This window comes from Talpa europaea (genome assembly GCF_964194135.1).
Source record: "Talpa europaea genome assembly, chromosome: 11".
NCBI lineage: Eukaryota > Metazoa > Chordata > Mammalia > Eulipotyphla > Talpidae > Talpa > Talpa europaea.
The window spans coordinates 82,127,217-82,145,489 of NC_140078.1; the positions used below are offsets into that span (position 1 = coordinate 82,127,217).

General features: G+C 33.5%; 1 protein-coding gene across 1 annotated transcript in view; it reads right to left on the reverse strand.

The window, feature by feature from the left end:
• STT3B (STT3 oligosaccharyltransferase complex catalytic subunit B) overlaps nt 1-18,273 on the reverse strand; it is a gene marked incomplete at its 3' end in the record, with an annotated part of 74,904 nt that overhangs the window by 21,552 nt on the left and 35,079 nt on the right. Inside the window, exons 2-5 of the mRNA XM_084247212.1 lie at nt 16,853-16,961; nt 13,259-13,546; nt 6,868-6,933; nt 5,458-5,557 (exon numbers count right to left, since the gene is read on the reverse strand). Coding sequence (XP_084103338.1) covers nt 5,458-5,557; nt 6,868-6,933; nt 13,259-13,546; nt 16,853-16,961 — 563 coding nt within the window. The remainder of the gene's footprint in view (nt 1-5,457; nt 5,558-6,867; nt 6,934-13,258; nt 13,547-16,852; nt 16,962-18,273) is intronic.

Genomic DNA, 18,273 nt, shown 5'->3' on the forward strand with positions numbered 1-18,273 from the left:
TAATGGTCTTAGAAGACATCAGCAATAAAAACCCTTAGCAATCATTTCCCACCAATTTTCCGTACAAACTTTCTAGGGGCCCTAACCAAACTATATCTATTACAACTTTTAATCCATCCATGCTAATCTTTTTTTTCCTACTATTTAAACCAGTAGAGTAAAGCCTGCCATCAAAGTAGTGCGCTCTCAGAAAATGCATACCACCAATAATGTTGTAAATCATTTATTACATCATGAAAATGTTACCACACTGCCATCCTGTGGAAGCACAGTTACTGGCATTCATTACTGAGGATCATACTTCCCATGTGTTACAGAATTTCAGAAAAAAATTATCATTAGAAAGATACATAAAAGGTCAATTTTTGTTTGTTTTTAATCAAAGAACGTCTCTTTGATTTGGGAAGAACAGCAATCTTTGAAAACAGTGTGCCAAATATTTTCACTATTACAGGGTATGTAGTGGGTAGGTAGGATCAAATTATTTTAGAGTACAAGCAAACCATTGCCCTTGACTCCAGTGCAGAAATGAGTTTTCTATAAAGCAAAAGCCAGTTTTGGTGAAGTGAACATTAGATGTTGATTTGTGCACCTGAAACCTATATAGGTTATATTATAAGCCAATATAATTTTAATAAAAAAACTTTATAAGTCACTTTATTTTTTTTTTAAGTTTTTTTTTTTTTTATAGAGGCATGTTTTATTTGTTTGTTTGTTAGTTTTGTTTTTTGTTTATACATGCACTGGGCACAGTCAGAAGCGCGGGAGGGTGAGAGAACTCACCAGAGCCAGAGCGGGGAGCATAGCAGGCAGAAGGACCGAAGTACACTGCTGAGGGGAGCAGCGGGCAGCAGGAGAGGTCTGCGAGCCATGTGGGACCCTCCTCCGGTGGCCGGGGAGCAGCCGGGGATCGAACCGGCGCCGCAGAGGCCGCGGGCAGCTTCGCAACCCAGCGCTCTACCGCTGCGCCACCGGGGAGGCCCTTTATAAGTCACTTTAAATGTCTGATCCTAGTTAAACTAAAATTTTAAGTTTTTGAGAAGCTCTTGCAATACCAGATAACTTTTAAATACCTTCTCCCTGACAAAATAATACAAAACTTAGACTGACAGTATTCCTTTCATGCCATCAAATCATCCCTCCCTTCTCTCTTAACCAAAATAGTATTAACACACAAAAAGGGGAGGGAAGGGAAATACTTTAAAATCAAACCGATATTGCTTTATATTTAACAAATATGATTAAAGGCTTATAAGAATTTTAAAGTCTGATTAATAAAATACTACACTCTTGGATACTATGAACCCTAGTATATGAGCAGGGTGAATGATGGTAAGAAATTTATATGCATTAAAGCTTTAAAAAGTATTTCCCCTGTCCAATGCATGATTAAGCCATATATGAAAAATATAATATATACTAAAATAATATATAACTTAACTGGTAAACATGAGAAAAATAATTTTCCCAGGATACTACTCATGATAAGTTATGTAAAAAAAAAGTCATTGGCAGATATTTTATAAACCCCGTATTAGTAAATACGGGCAAATACGGGCAAAAACAAGCAAGGACTTGTTCAAAATACACTTAAATACAACTCAAAAATAGTAAATACATTCCACACTGATACCAAAAATGAAATTCTGCATAGTGCAGCAGAAAAAAACAAATCTAAGAAACACATGGTAGTGGTGGTGGTGGGGGTTTGAGTCCCAATTCCATCAGCTATTCATTTAATTACTGGCAGTGGTTAATGAGCTAACATCAAAGTATAATGAAAAAAATATATGTCATACAATCTCTAAACATATACACCAATCTCATGAAAAATATAGGCAATTTTTACATATGAAAGAAGTATTAGACAATGCTTTCTGGTAAACTTCCAGGCCCCTAATAGACTAAATGTGTCACAATAAACAGTAATAGACAAGTATCAGCAAACTTCATTCATTCATAAAATATAACACAGAAATTGTTATCACTGAATAGGTTAATGATTCAAGTCTTTTAAACACAGAAAAAGAGGGTTCAAAACGAGTCCTTCATGCCCCAGCCAGATTTAATGCCAATAGCAGTTTCAACCCCCACCCCACCCCAAATGTAATACTAACCAAATCAATCAGGTGTTGCTTAGAGGGCAAGGATTTGTTCAGTGAGATAATCTGAATAAGAACCTTTCCCTGGGGGAAGATGGCTTTCCCTGAAATAAATTTTCTATTGCTAAGAACCTGTCCCACCCTCTTCCTATTTATAAATACCTTCCTATTTTATGTAGTCCCTTGCAATATTTTGAAAGGATATTGCCCAATTCATGAATAAACCCAGTATTAGGACCTTTAACGGGGCCTCCTAATATAGCCTTTTTTTTCATGCAAATTACCATAATGAAGCAGGCTTCTAAATTTATTTAACTAAGAATCTGTTAACTTCTACTACACAGAAGCAAATCATTTGGACTATGAAACAGACACAGTTCTCAATGAGAACGACCCTTACAAGGAAATCTTACTCAGGTCTATTCCATGTAAGAGCACCAAATCATTTACCTCTGTTTAGTTTGTAGAACATAGCGATTCTATTTACTGAGAGGTCTTTTTGATCTAAATAATGATGACTAGGTTATAGGTTAAGACCCTTATGCTAAACATCCTGGTTCTTAGTGTAAGATAGAGTATTCCGTTGTGAGTTAATAATGAATTAACAGTGTAGGTGTCAGAAGCAACATCATCTCCCTTATAAAGTGCACCTTGAGGTAAAATATTCCTGCCAAAATAAATCTCTAAAATACCCACTTGTGAAGCTGAAAAAAAAAAAATCCTTAAGTATTCTAATGCTTTCATATATACCACCACTTTCTGGTTACTTTAAAGTAAACTCGATGAAAGAGCATAAAAATCACCTACAATACTTCTAGACAGATACATAAGATAAATGAAACAAGAATGGTATGGCAAGAGAATTTGAATACTATGAATTATCACCAGAGACATTTTCCAAATTGAATTTTATACACACACGTAACATCTAAACTACTTTATTTCCCTTCCCTCTGAGAAGAAATATGCTCAAGAGTAAACCAAAGCATAAAGCAGTATTAAACTGCACGATTTCCTAAAGCAACCAGAGAAATTCTAGTTACCAAAACACAAGGTCATTTTTCAATTCTTACATACAACTAGATCTTAAACAATGAAGGGGAGTTGACTATGTTCAAGTTTTAAACTCTTGTGTAGAAAATACTTTTCTCTTTATAATCTCTTTAAAAAACAATTTTATCTGGCTACTTTTGACTTCATTGGCTCTTCCTATTTTTCCAGATTGAAGGATATTTCACAGAAAGCCTATCCCTCAGTCTTCTCCTGATTTCTATTCCATTGACCATAAATTTTCAGGACTCACAAATTTTTTAACTATTAGCTCCTCTCCAATAACCATTCAATCTTATGTCTTTCCAAAACTAAAAGCTAAGAATTATAGTTTAATCTAATCATTGGTTGGTGTATTCCAACAATCAGGTATTTATTTATATGATAGGTACATGGTTTTGGTGATTTTGAGGGTTGCTAAGTCAAAACATCTAAGTTCATGCTTCAGTTCCATTAAAAGTCACATGATTTTGAGCAAATTATGTTTTCTCATCTGCAAAATAAGGATAGTAACATTATCTACTCTCCAAGTGTGCTTATGAATATGAGTTAAATACATGAAATGAACTAAGGACAATTTGTGGCACATAAGAAGTTTATAATCATTTCAGTGGTGCTTGTTATAAAGAACGCTGAAATGACTTAAATTATATTGTGATTTTTGTTCCTTTTTTTGCTTCTAATTGATATAATTCATACTCTATAAAAAATTCACCCTTTAAAAATGTATCACTGAGTCTCAGTCCTTATTATGTCCACAAAATTGTGTACCTATCATCACTATCTAATGTATTTTCTCATCCCTAAAGGAAACTTCAGCCCCCCATAACCCATTAACCTGTCACACCTCTACTCCCCAATCCTCTCCACAAGCCTTGCAATCACTCAATCTACTTTCTATCTCTAAGGGTTTGCATATTTGGGACATTACATAAAAGAAAAATCCTTTATTGTCTTTGGTGTCTGGCATATTTTAGCATAATGTTTGCAAGGCTTCCAAGGTAGCATGTTATCAGTACTTTGTTCTTTTTTTTTTTTTTTTTTTTTATGGCCAAGAGACAGTCCACTGCATGGATATACTATGCTTTATTCATTCATCTGTTCATAGACATTTTGGGTTGTCTTCATTTTTTGGGCTGATATGAATAATGAGTGCTGCTATGAACATTAATGTACAAGTTTTTTTGTGGATATGTATTTTTGATTCTCTTATACCTAAGGAGTGGAATTTCTGGGTCACATGGTAATTCTATGATTAAGTTTTAGAGGAACTGGAAACTGCTGCTTTTTAATCAAATAAATAAGCTTTATCTTTGTGTTACTGTTTTCCACAGGCTGGTGTATTTACTAAGACAGTGGTTTCAGATTACAACTTTTCTGATAACTTGAACCCATAAAAGTTCTGTCTCTACCATGGAAAATGAGCTCTAAGATTCCAGATATCATCTATCACTAAGCATCTTCTTCAAAAGAAGTATTTTAAAACTGTAGCAAAAATAAACACTTTTGTACAAACAAACTCAGTTATATTATGATCTGTTTGTGTCACCCACCAAAATTCAATTTTGAAAATCTAATGCCCAAGGTGATGATATTAAGAGGGGGCCTTTGGCAGCTAATTAAGCCATGGAAGCTAAGGGAACTAGTATCCTTTTAAAAGAAGCCCCATGAAGAGTTTACTCATTTCCTTTCACATGTGACAACAAAGAGAGAAGGTGCCAGCTATGAACAGGGAGAGAAGCCCCATGAAGAGTTTACTCATTTCCTTTCACATGTGACAACAAAGAGAGAAGGTGCCAGCTATGAAACAGGGAGAGAGCCTTCATAAAAATCTGATCATACCGGGACCCTGATGTTGGGACTTCTGGCCTCCAAAATTTGAGAAACAAATTTCTGTGTAACCTATACAGTCTATAGTATTCTGTTACAACAGTCCAAACAGACTAACAATATATTCAGAAAGGGCTTTCAAAGTTTCCCAGCTTGTTTACTATGAGAATGTTAAATCTCTCACGGTGAGTATGCTGAATTTGAATATTATCTTTCTCATGATGGAAACTCCCCTCCCAAATTTTGAATAAGGCTCACAAATATTAAACCTTAACGTAATTACTACAAAACAAAAACCTCATCAAGCAAAAATACGTAACAGGTAAAAATGCTTGACCCTTCTTAATATAAAAGAAACGAATTTATTTTTACCTTCTCATGGGTACTACTGGCCAAACAAATGTTTGTTCATTGAAAAGAATGTATATGAAACACCTCTTAGCAGCTAATAGATTTCAAAAGTCAGGCCACTTACCTATGTAGACTCTTTTGCTGTATCTCTGCATCAGTAACAATACAAATACATGCAGTGGAATAAGGTTGATAATAAACACATAACCACCCCAAGCAGAGACCTATGGGTAAATAAATGCTAAGTTAAACAATTTAAGTTTGTTTTCTAAAACAGGAAACTTGTATTTGTTATGACAACCTAAACATATAATGAGCAAATCTAAAGCACTAGGATTTTTAGCAATTTTGAAATACTTACAGATGGATTTATATATAACCACAACCAACCTATTTCTTAATTTTGAGATTAACACAATTCTATAAATCCAATATTTTTTACATTCACTGGAGAACTGCTAAAAATTAATTAAACTTAATAAAAATGTTGAGAACATTGTAATTTGTACATTGGCAGTAAAAAGACTACCATAGAGATAAGGATTTGTAGGATAAAGATCATGAATTATTAAAGAAAGAAATGGCTCTTATTCCCCATACAACAAAAACTCGCTACCCCCTGCCTATTTTGATGATAGATTTTTGCAAGAAGCTTCACTGAGAATAAGAGCAATAAATGTTGTTAGCATAAGCGAACATTTCAACTAAAGGGAATACTAAATGATATGGATACGCTTTAAGAGTCTCCAAATAAAGGGTATACCTTGAGTATAAATTTCCTGCTATTGAGTTATAAATCAAAATCCCATTTTAATGTTTAGTCTATTATCACAAAGGTAGAGTAACTGTTTAATTAGAATAACTGAGTGTGTTCTGGTCAAAATAAAAAATCTGAGGATAAATGGTTACCCTCAACTAATGAAATTTATTTTTTAAAAGTACATTCAATAATGGGAAATATAAGGTCAAGATCAAAATTCTTGGATATGCTCTAATAAAGCCTAAGAGAATCATTTATACTAAGAGTTACCTATAAGCTTATCTGCTAACATACTGTCTAAAATATTTCAGAAGTATCTGTAAGGGAAATTCATTTTATAATGCATATAACAAGGTAGTTTACTGCTTCAGTCATAAGCATGGCAAAAAAGGGCAGGAGAATGAAGAAGTAATATTGAACTGCAATCTTTAAGCAAAATTAAGTAGTTTACAGTTTAACCTAGAGGTTATGTCCATTACTTAAGCAAAGCTCTACATTTGAAAAGACTTAATTTACTAGCTGCCAATACCACATTTGAGGGGTTGCCTATTAGTCCTCCCCACCAAAGCAAAAAAAGTTCATATAGGTCCTAGGGATGGGAGTATGGAAGAGGATGACAATAGTGAAAGAGAATTCTATACATTAAAATTAAGATCCTAAGCTTTTTAAAAGAAAGAGTAGAAACCCAGCCCTGTATGGAAAAAATGATGAAGAAGAGGAGCTGGTATGTCAAAGACTTTCAGTCTTCATGTAGCTTCAAATACAAAATCTTACCATATAGAAATATGATAAACAGCAACACATCGTCCAAAACACTGACCCAGTTTTTACAGATTTTACCTAAAACAAAAAAACAAGCAACTGATATAATAAAAATGTCTAGAAATGCCCCTGCTAAAAAGAGGCTTTATAAAGTTACATTACTCAAAGTAACATATTAATATTATATACAATATTTTTAAAAAACTACCAAAGTTATTCTGATCCACTTAACATGTTTCTTTATAATACTGGGTAACAGTAAGACATTTTAAGAACAGTACTCATTCTTTTTTACTTATAGATTTTCAGTTAAAAAAAAATCATTAAAAGGCAAATTATATTTTCCATTTAAAAATGACTAATTTCTATCTTAACTAAGAATTTGTTCAGTATATCACATTTTCATGTTGGTTTCCTTACACATAATACCTTATTCTGTACTTTATTTGAATATGTGATCATCCTTATCTTATTTTAATTCTAATTCTGAGCATCCATTTTTAAATTTTTAATCATCTATAAATTTTTAGGCATCATAATCAATTATCTTTGAGAACTTTGTAACCCTACAATAGTTTCTAGAAGACCTAATAATTTATCAGTATAAATCTCAGTTACTGTGAACTGAAAAGACAGCTTGCAATAAAGGTTAAAAATGCTGACTAATCAAATAATTTTCAGATTAGAAGTTGCTATGTTAACTTGAAAAAGCCCAATATATTAGCACCTTCAGAAAACTGAATTTTAAATTTCAGAAACACAAGCTCTAAATATTTATGCTATTAATAGAGTTATCTTTAATGTTAAGCAAGTGAATATCCTAAAGAAATGACAACCTAAGTCACAATTTAAGCAATTCTGTATCAAAAAAATGAAAGGGAGAAAAGAAGGGAAAACTATACATTCTTAGTTTGCAACATATACAAAGATGGATCTGGCTGTCCACCATTTGATGAGTGAAAGGTTGCTTTGAATTCAACATAGTATAACAAAATACAGACACCCCTTATCAAAAAATTCACCTTGATTTTGAAAAGCACTGAAGTTTACTTTTAACAGAGTAAAACAAGGCAAGTCTTATGATAAAATGTCAACAGGCAAGAGAGTACAGTTTAACCCTTGAAAATCCCCTGTAACCTGACTCACCCAAAATTTAACTAAGCTGTTGAATGGAAGCTTTACCAATAACACAGTTCATTAACACATATTTTGTATGTTATATGTATCATATACTGTTTTCTTATAGTAAAGTAAGCTAGAGAAATTATTAAGATAATGGAAAGTAGAGAAATTACATTTACAGAACTATGCCATATTTACTGATACCAAACTTTATGTTGCCTGTATACAAGATAAACTGTCTGTTAATACCTACATTACTATTGTCTATGGTACTATCAAAAGCAATTCTACGTTTTCTTGTAATGTTGTGACTTTTCAATTTCTTGGGAGTACTTCCAGCATCACCCCTAGTGACATATCATAAAGGTCCCATGGTGTTAATCAAAGTTTATGGTTATTGGACTAAACACAATAGCAAACATATGGGAAAGCCCAGAGACCCTACAACAGACACTCTACTCACGCAACAAACTGCTCCCAGTGATGATTAGAATTATACAGTATTTTAAGCGATATTCCCCACACTTGAGCTCACCAAAATAGCAACAGAAATGGCCATGAAATTATAACAGCAGTTGAGAATGCACTACAGTTAATTTTATGCAGTTCAAGCCTGTGTTGTTCAAGGGTCAACTGCATATTAAAATATTGAAAATTTTTAAGTGAGAAAAATTTTCAGGGCAGATAAGAGATTATTCTTGTAATATCCAATCCCCAGAAGTAAGGGGGAACCAAGTGGTGCTGCCAAAATTCTAAAAAGGCCAAACGTCAGAGAAACCAAAACATAATTTTTAGAAAGGGTAGCAGGTATCATGGAATGAGTAAGAAATGGATGTTCAGAAAATCCTAATGCGACAGGCCAGAAACAAAGACTCTCAAAAAAAAAAAGTGTCACAAAAGGTAGAACAATAGCGCAAACAAGAAAACAGTTTAACCTAAAGACAGTACATAGGACAAGGTGCCCAGTAAACTGAAGGTAGAGAAGAAAAATATTGGCAGGGAAAACTTGCAAATGGCTATTCAGTCCCTTATATTACTGTGTCAATTATTTTATTGCTTTTAAACCCTGCATGCACACCTGTGATAAACAACAGAATTCCTTTCAGTACTTTTACTTTATGATGTTAAAGTTTCTCATTAGGGTATGCTAGAAAAACACTGCAGGAGTAGAGACTTTCTAGTTATTTCAGGTGTTAAATACGTTTGGTAGTATGGGTGTGAGAAGTGAGAACATCTGGTAATGCTGACTCCAGTCATGAGTACAGTACACAGTCCTTATGTGACTTTCCAGCCTTGCTCTAGTAATAATCCTGCTGCAGTTCTCTGGAAATGTTAACCAGAAATTCCACACTTACCCTGAAACTTATCTATTCCCCACCCCAGTAACAATACTCCCACAATACACCACCATGCTACAAGCCACCAACTCCCCCAGCCCCTACAGGCCTATACTCTAGATGGTGGTCACCGGCTTGTCCAGCAACTCCAAACAGCTCTAGCATACCCAAACCACAGAACTTCTATGTTGCTGGTGGGCTGAATTCTTTCCAAGTTTTCCCTTCTGTGAATAGTCTCCCTCAGGCCTGGGATACCAATATAGTGTTTACTTTGATCTCTTCTATCAGTTAATACATCTTTAGACAAAACTTTCCTCATTTAAATTATTATTGATTACTGGACCTACAGACTGCTACAAAATATTACCCCAAACTATCAGATATATTTACAATCCTGAAATTCCTCAGATTCTAAAGCCAGCTGTATGGGCTTAGAGAAAATGAGAAAAAGATATACACTGTGATTCAAACATGTTCCTTAATATTTACTAGTACACAAAAAAATGTTATTTGGACATACTAATTATAACTAAGTTCTGCCACAACTGAGAAGACACAAAAGCAAGAACTACAGTCAAAGTACAGTACATTAGTGATCAAATGGTGAATATAGATTGCCAAAATACCTGGAAGATTCTGAATGCTAAAGGCAAGAAAGCATTTCTGGCTGGGTTAAAATTATAAGAAGTTTTAGTAAGGAGGCATTATTTGAGCAGAGCTTTTAACAGCCGTGAGTCAAGAAAGGTGCAGAGTGTCTAGTCAACCACTCACAGTGGATCTATTCTGGTAGTAGGAATGTGAAATCTAAAACTGTGAGCCCACAAAAAGCTCATGATCTACAGGAGTAGGTAAATGGAAAAACATGAATAAACTGTACACAGTATTTCACAGACTTTATGGACTATGACTCTTAACAAATGCTCCAATTTCAGAGATGCAAAAAGGTGGAAAGTATAATTCCTAGAATAAATGAAATATAGTATACACTAAGTGCTATAAGAGGCAAGTAGTATGAACTAAGTGCTATGAAAACAGAAATGAGTAAACAATCTATGTAGAGAATGCTTAAGGTTGTAAATAGTGGCCCAGAGGATAAGTATGAATGTGGAAAGAGGAGTCAACAATTAAGAAATAGCAACATGTGCAAATGCAGAAAACATCACTTGAACTATTCACAAGGAACTGGAGAGAATTTAGGAAATGATGCTTGAGAGGCAGTTTGGGACTTCATAAAGAAATAATATCACTGGGAAAGAATGAAGAACATGGAAAATGGCAAATCTGGAGCATTTTTTTCTTCTAATATTTTAGAAAAAATATAAATGCTATATAATACATGTATAAAGTTACAACCTGTATACATAGGTTCATAACATACATAGGAAAAATATAATTGTAAATAACAGCTCAAAGGAATGGAGAAAAAACAATGGAACTGTACTGAAATGGCTAGATTTTACCAGATTATGTCAGGATTAACCTGAAATAGACTGTGATAAGAATAAGGATACATAATGTATTCTTTTTATCAACCATTATAAACAAGTGAAAATCACTTAAAATAATACTTGAAAATATATTTTAATACAAAGACAGTGAAGGAAGAAGAGGAACAAAAAAGGTATGAGACAAAAGAAGATAAAGTGGCAGATAGGTATTTCATATTTAAAAAATCTGCATTAAATATAAATGGACTAAATACTCCATCAAAATGCAGAAAAGGTCAGGAAGGTTAAAAAGCAACACAACACCTACTATATGCTATTTATAAAACCTTTAACTTTATAAATACAAAACAGTCTGACATTAAAATATGGAAAAAGATATACCATGCAAACAGGAATCATGTGAGAGAGAATAGCAACTTTATAGCAGACAAAATCAATTTTAGGACAAGGAATATTTTTAGAGAGAAAAAAATCTTTTACTAAAATAAAGATCTCTAAAGTCTAGTTAAATAATAAATCTAATAAAATGAAAAGCAGAAACTGACAAAACTAAAAGAAACAGTTTATGATTGGAGATTTCAATGTTTAGCTCTAAATATTTGCTGAATAGCAGTAATACCACCATTTCTATAATTTAGTCATACTGAAATAACCATTGTTAATGCTTTGGTACATTTCCTTGAAGGCATTTTCTATACATATTATGTAATTTCAAAAAATTATGTTGATATATTCTTGCCCCCAAACTCAGTAAATGCTAGAGCTTGAAAGTAATTGAAAGAACATCACCCCCAAATAAAGGAATACTATGAGCAACTCTTTGTCCACAAATTTGGTAACGTAGATGAAGTGGACCAATACCTTGAGAGCCAAAATTTGCTAAATCTCACACAAGAAGAAACAGACAATTTGAATAGGTCTTAAAGACATTGAATCAATAATTAATAAACTTTCACAACAAAAAAGCATATGGCCAAGGTGGGCTCACTAGTAAATCCTATCAAATAAGGGAGAAATTATACCAAATTTTCTACAATCTCTTTCAGAAAATAAAATCAGAGGGAATATTTCCTAAATTATTCTATGAGGCCAACAATATGCTAATACCAAAACCAGGAAAAGACATTATAAGAAAACTAAAGATCAAAATTTCCCACTACCATATATGAAAAATCAAAATAATCTTAACCGAATCTAATCCAACAACATATTATAAGAATTAAGCACCAAGACCAAGAGAGATTTATCCTGGGTTCAACATTTAAGAATCAATTAATGTAATTCATTACATCAAATGGCTAAAAAAAAAAAATTATCTACCTGTATCAGTAGATGCAAAAAAAAAAAAAAAAAAAAGCATTTAACAAAATCCAACACCCATTTATGATCAACTCTCTCAGCAAACTAACAATAGAGTAGAATGTCTGCAACTTGATAAAGAGTATGTACAAAAAATTTATAGCTAACATCATACTTAATGGTGGGAAATGGAAAACTTCCATTAGATCAGCAACGAGGTAAGATGTCCCCTTTAACCACTCCTTTTTCTTTTTTTATGGTGTGTATGTGTAGAACTGGGGTGTAGACCAGAGGTGCAGGAGCAGTGAGAGGATTCACCAGAGACAGAATGGGGAGCAGAACAGGCAGATTCACTGAAATACACTGAGGGCAGCAGTGCACAAGACAGGAGAAGTCTGCTGTGCCCTATGTGGACTGACTCCCTAGCTGGGGATTGAACTGAGGCCACAGTGGTGATAGTGCTGATACTTAACCCTCAGGCCACCAGGAAGTCCCCACCACTCCTTTTCAACATTGTATTGGAAGTACTAGCCAATAAAGTAAGGAAAAAAGAAAAGGTATACACGTTCAAGAATGAAGCAATAACTCAGCAACAGCAAAAGAATGCAAATTTCAAAAACAGATTCCCAAATTTCAAGTCACTGAATCACATTTCAACTTTCTTAAGTTGACCACTCTCCCCCGAAATCAATTTTTTTTGATAGCCTCTAATTGAGGCTATGACTTCTAAAGGAAGGATATTTTTCATCATGTGTAAAGGAAGCATAACAGGATTTTAAAAATCTTATGAGAGAAAAGTTATCTGACATTTTTAAATGTTACTCATTATGACATTTACTCTGAACAGTAACAGAACTCTGTTTGCAATGATACAGATATAAAACACATGCAATACTGTTATATTGAAAATTTTTCACTTTGAAACGGAACATGAAAAAAATGGAATATTTTCTTTTTCACCCCCTCAAGTAGTTTTGATTCTAAAATAAAAATTAAACAAATTAAAATTTCATCAAACATTATAAACAAACCTGTTTATTTGTAAATATTGTTTGGAAACTTAAAGAAGAATTATCTGAATAAACTGAATTCCTTCTAAAAAAAAAAAAACAAAAACAAACAAAAAAAACCACATGCATACAACTTACAGCATTTCAACCAAAAGTAATAGTAGCAAAATAGTTAAGTGTTACTTACCCACAAGTAGTATGTGAACTGAAGTGCAAAAATAGCAATGCCCTCATTATCAAAGGATCCAGCTACTGACCGAGAAATGTAACCTGGTACAATAGCAATAAAACAAGCAGCTAAAAGTCCTGCTCCTTGGTTCCAAAGTTCTCTGGTAAGCAGGAAAGTAGATATAGATGTAAGGCCGCTGAAAGTTGGTGCAAGGAACACACATACATCTCTTATGTGAACTGTTATGTTCAAAGTATTTAAAATCCAATGGATAAGGCCAGCTGTTATCATCAACCCTGGGTAAACCTAGAATTTAAAAAATGGAAAATTTAATTAATTGTAAAACAAGATTAATGAACACTACATAAAAAGTTCTTTTCTTGTTATATATTGCTTATAGTAAATATAAGCTTATTCTCAAGACATACACTACAAAATTAGTACATGCACTCACTACAAAATTAAATATTTTTTGGATTAGCTACAAAGACAAAAGCTCATACATAAATGGATATCCTTTTTTATATAAAATATCAAACAGAAGGAGTGATTAAAAAGGAAAATGTTTAACAATGGAAAACTATAGATAATATTCTCATTGACCCCACTAAACCTTACTGTTTTCAATTCAAAACAGGATCCAAGTCTAACTTCCCATAAGGCTAAGTATTAACATGCTCCAATTTTGCCCATACTTGTGTGTATCAGGGACTGGGTAAGAGATGATGAAGAAAAGTTATATACAATGTTACTTAAATGATATTTTTAAACAATGTTCCTCTCAAAGCCAAGATGATGGGAAAGTAAACAACCCTAGCTAGCAAAAGGAGGACTAGCCACTGGTGAATTCAGAGTATTCTGGGACTCTTTGGAGGGTTGAATGCATTTACACTACACTTAAGTATTTAAGGATGAAAGGGAAATCAAAAAGCTAGAGAGGCCTGTTAACAAATCGTACTCCTCAGCCTGTCCCTTAAAAAAAAAAAAAAAAAAAAAAAGGAAATTCAAAATAGGACATTATTTTGAGCTATCCATCAGTGCTTAAGATGTGTATTACATTAGAATAAGTAGGTAAAATGCTAAGATTCTTTTCTTCATTACTAAAACTACAAAGAATTTTTAAGCTTACTTTTCTAGTTATACAATTTAAAATTGCAAACTCCCCATAGTATTTAACCTATTCCCTTGTTTTTCCCCCAAAGCCTTTATCATCATTTCACATTCTATTTTTTCCCACATATTATTTATTTTACTTATTTACTGTCTATCAACTAAGCATCTTCACAAGACTATAAGCTTCGGAAGGGCAGGAAAAATTTACCCACCATCCAGAATAACAGGCATAAAGTGGATGCTCAATGCTTATGGAATGGATGGAAAGGGAATGGGCTAAGAAAGGGAAATAATGTGGCAATCATCACCATTCAAATATTAAAATTTTGTTGCATTCCACATATGATGCAAAGGTGCCAATGTATGATTTTGTCAAGCTAATTCAAAGAACATGAAAATAAAATTTGAAAATACTGTCAATGATAAACTCAATATATCTGTGATAATAGAGCAAACTGAGCTGATACATAAAATATAGCTGAAATACAAAGTATTAGATGAAAGGATCAAAAAACCTTAACTCAAACAAAAACAAATCACCCATGAATAACAAGAAAAGCATATACAAACTCTTCAGCTGTCAAAAATAAAGAGAAAATTCAAAGTTAGGTACCGACATTATAAGAGCTCACAAGAGGGAGAGAGAAAAGTTACCCCAACACTGATAAACCTCTCAGGGACTGGATAGAGAGTTATTAACCAACATAGGGATCAGAAATAAGGCCTAACTTTAAGATAAAGCCAGGGCCTATTTATACCTAGATTAGACAAATTCTACCCATTCATCAAGGGAAACTATGGGGAGTATCTGCTCGACTTCCAAAGCTTTGGATAGAAACCAAGTCCAGGGCCTCCCTGGTGGCGTAAGGGGTTGAATCACAGCACTATGAAGCTATCTGCCAAGGAGCTAACCCACATGGCACAGCAGACCTCTCCTGCCTTACCTACTGCTTCCCTCGGCAGTGAATTTCGGTCAATCTACCTGTTCTGTTCCCCACTCTGTCTCTGGTGAATCCTCTCACCACCACCACCACCACCACCACCACCACCGATAGCACCTCTGGCCTGTACCCCATTTCTTATATGCATAAACAAATCTTTAAAAAGAAAAAAACAAAGTCCAAAAACAAAAAAATTCACATGTGTGAGTATGGGTCCCACATTTTAAACAACTTTAGGTATTAAAAAAACCTTAAGCTGAAAAATAAACTCTAAAAATTGTCTGAAGACCAGGGAAACTCTGGCAAAGTTGAGAAAAGATTATTATGAGGATTGAACCAAATCCTAGGATACAAGCCTCCACTGAGGATAAATTCAAGATAAAAAAACTTATAAACACATCAGGAAACAATCTATAGTCAAATATTAATACAATAAAGATTAGTACCACAAGAAATGCAGATAATAGCCATATTTCACATTTCTACCATTCAATACATTTCTAATTTGCATTGGAGATCATCAAAATGAGGGAAAACATTTTCCATCCAAACACAAGATGGAACATTTATAAAATTTGCCTATGTACTAGGCTATATATATCAAATCTCAATAAATTTCATAAAACTAAAATAACAAAATTTGTTCTGTAGCCTCAATATATTTGGGGGAAAAAGGAGAAAAAATAAGTAGGAATTCTCTTATGTTTAAGAATATAATTTAAATAATCCGTAAGTCAGGGGAATTTATAATAGAAATTAAAATATCTTTTTATTAAATGATAATGAAAGTACTACCTAATAAAACTTATGGGATACTAAAAGTGATACCTGAGAAATTTATAGCCTTGCAGTACCTTAATAATAAAAGGGGTGAAAATTATTGAGCAAACTGTATCAGTAAGTCAGAAAAAAACAACTAAGTAAACTCAAGAAAAAGTGGGAGGATGAAAATAAATTGAAATTAATACTTAGAAGATAAACAATACAGATTATCAACCAAGTAAATGTTTCTTTGGGTTAAGAATATAATAAAATGATAAACCTCTGAGAAAACTGATTGAAAAAAATACTAATAACATGTTTCTCCCATAATCCTAAAAATATTTTCCCTTATGTCATTCTGATATAATTTTCTATCAACTATAGTCATACTCAATTAAGAGTATTTAAGTCATATTTGGGACCTGGAAAATTAGAATTTTTCTGTCTGCTTTGTCTAAATTTTGATTTCTTTCCAAAATTTTTTTCAATCAAGTTGCTGTAAAACAAAACAAAATACATAAATAACCTGAACTTACAATACAGTGTGATGAGAGATCCCCACCCAGCCTTTATCACTTGTCAGAAGTAGGGACTAATATGAGATAACCCCAAAACAGGTTGGGGGTTAAGGGAAAGTATAAAGAAAAGAGACTTAGTAAATTAAATACTGGATAGTCGGTTACAGAAAAATGTATCTGTTAACTATACAAAATGTTCAGGAATCCCCATCACCTTACCAATTAATAATTAACTATAAAATGTTATTATTAACATAAATAACTGCTGATATACTTACAGTACCACCTACTATTCTTCCTAGTGGATACCATGCTCTTTCATCAAACCAATTTAAAAATTCATAGAACCCATGAGATGCAAGATGATGTGTTGATCTATAGTTAAACCTAGAAGAGGAAAAAAGGAAATGTTATAAAACTTTGCATCTAGAAAAATATAACTTTATTTTAAATATAACTGTCTTCATATTTAACTCTACAGATTTTCTATAGCAATTTCCTCAAACTTGAATAACAAGTTACTTTCCAAAGAGTAGAAATATACCTCTGACAACTGAAAACAAAGTCCCTCCCAACAAAAAACCAAGCCTACAAAACCATCAATAGCAATGCTCAAATTATCAAATGCCAACTGTTCGAGGTCCAGATGGCAAAATGTTAAGCATCGGATTAAAAAGAGGGAGGGTATACAGAATTCACTAAATGATCAAACATGTCAATGACTATCAAAAATGAAGAATCAGGGGCCTCCACCCTGGTGGCGCAGTGGTTGAGTGCTGGGCTGTGAAGCTGCCTGCAGCCTCTGCAGCGCCAGTTCAATCTCCAGCCACTGGTGAGGGTCCCACATGGCATGCAGACCTCTCCTGCTGCGCCCGCTGCTCCCCTCAGCAGTGTATTTCATCGCTCTGCCTGTTCTGTTCCCCGCTCTGACTCTGGTGAATTCTCTCACCCTCCTGCACTTCTGACTGTACCCAGTGCTTGTATAAATAAATAAATAAATAAATAAATAAATAAATAAATAAATAAATAAATAAATAAATAAGTGAATGAATCTTTTTTTTTTGAAAAAAAAAAAAAAGAAGAATCATTGGTAGAAGATAGCATCAAAATGGAAGAAGTGTAGTGCTTAATCACCTCCAATCCTATAACCCTAAATATTACAGGAATGAAGAATAAATTATAATGGCATTAAAACCATAAGAGAATAATCCATAATGAAGCTGTAAAACAAGAAAATGACCTCAAGGAAAGAGAAATTAAATCAATGAAGTCAAATGAGAAGAAACTAAATTAAACAACAGCCCAACAAGCTAACAGAAGTAAAATATAAACTGTTGAGAGTGGAGAGGAACAAACAGGCAATTTCAAGGATATTTTCCAAGTTTAATATAAAGCAGCTATGAGAGTCAGAAAAGAATCCCTGCAGCAATCGTCAGGGTTATTACAATAAAGAGCAGCCTGGTCCTTACTGTCCCTATCACTGACAAGTAAGGAATTGGGCATGGGAGGTAAGCAACTGAATCAGAAAGCAGAACAATGGTGGACAAAGAGAAGATGCATAGGAAATCCTCGTATCCAAAGTTCAATAGAGAAACAAAAGTCACAATCAAGAACCAAATGGAATGACTGGCATTAATGAAAAAAACAATTCATCCTTCAAACCGATTTCTAAGGGATGTGTACTTTTCTTTCTAGCATT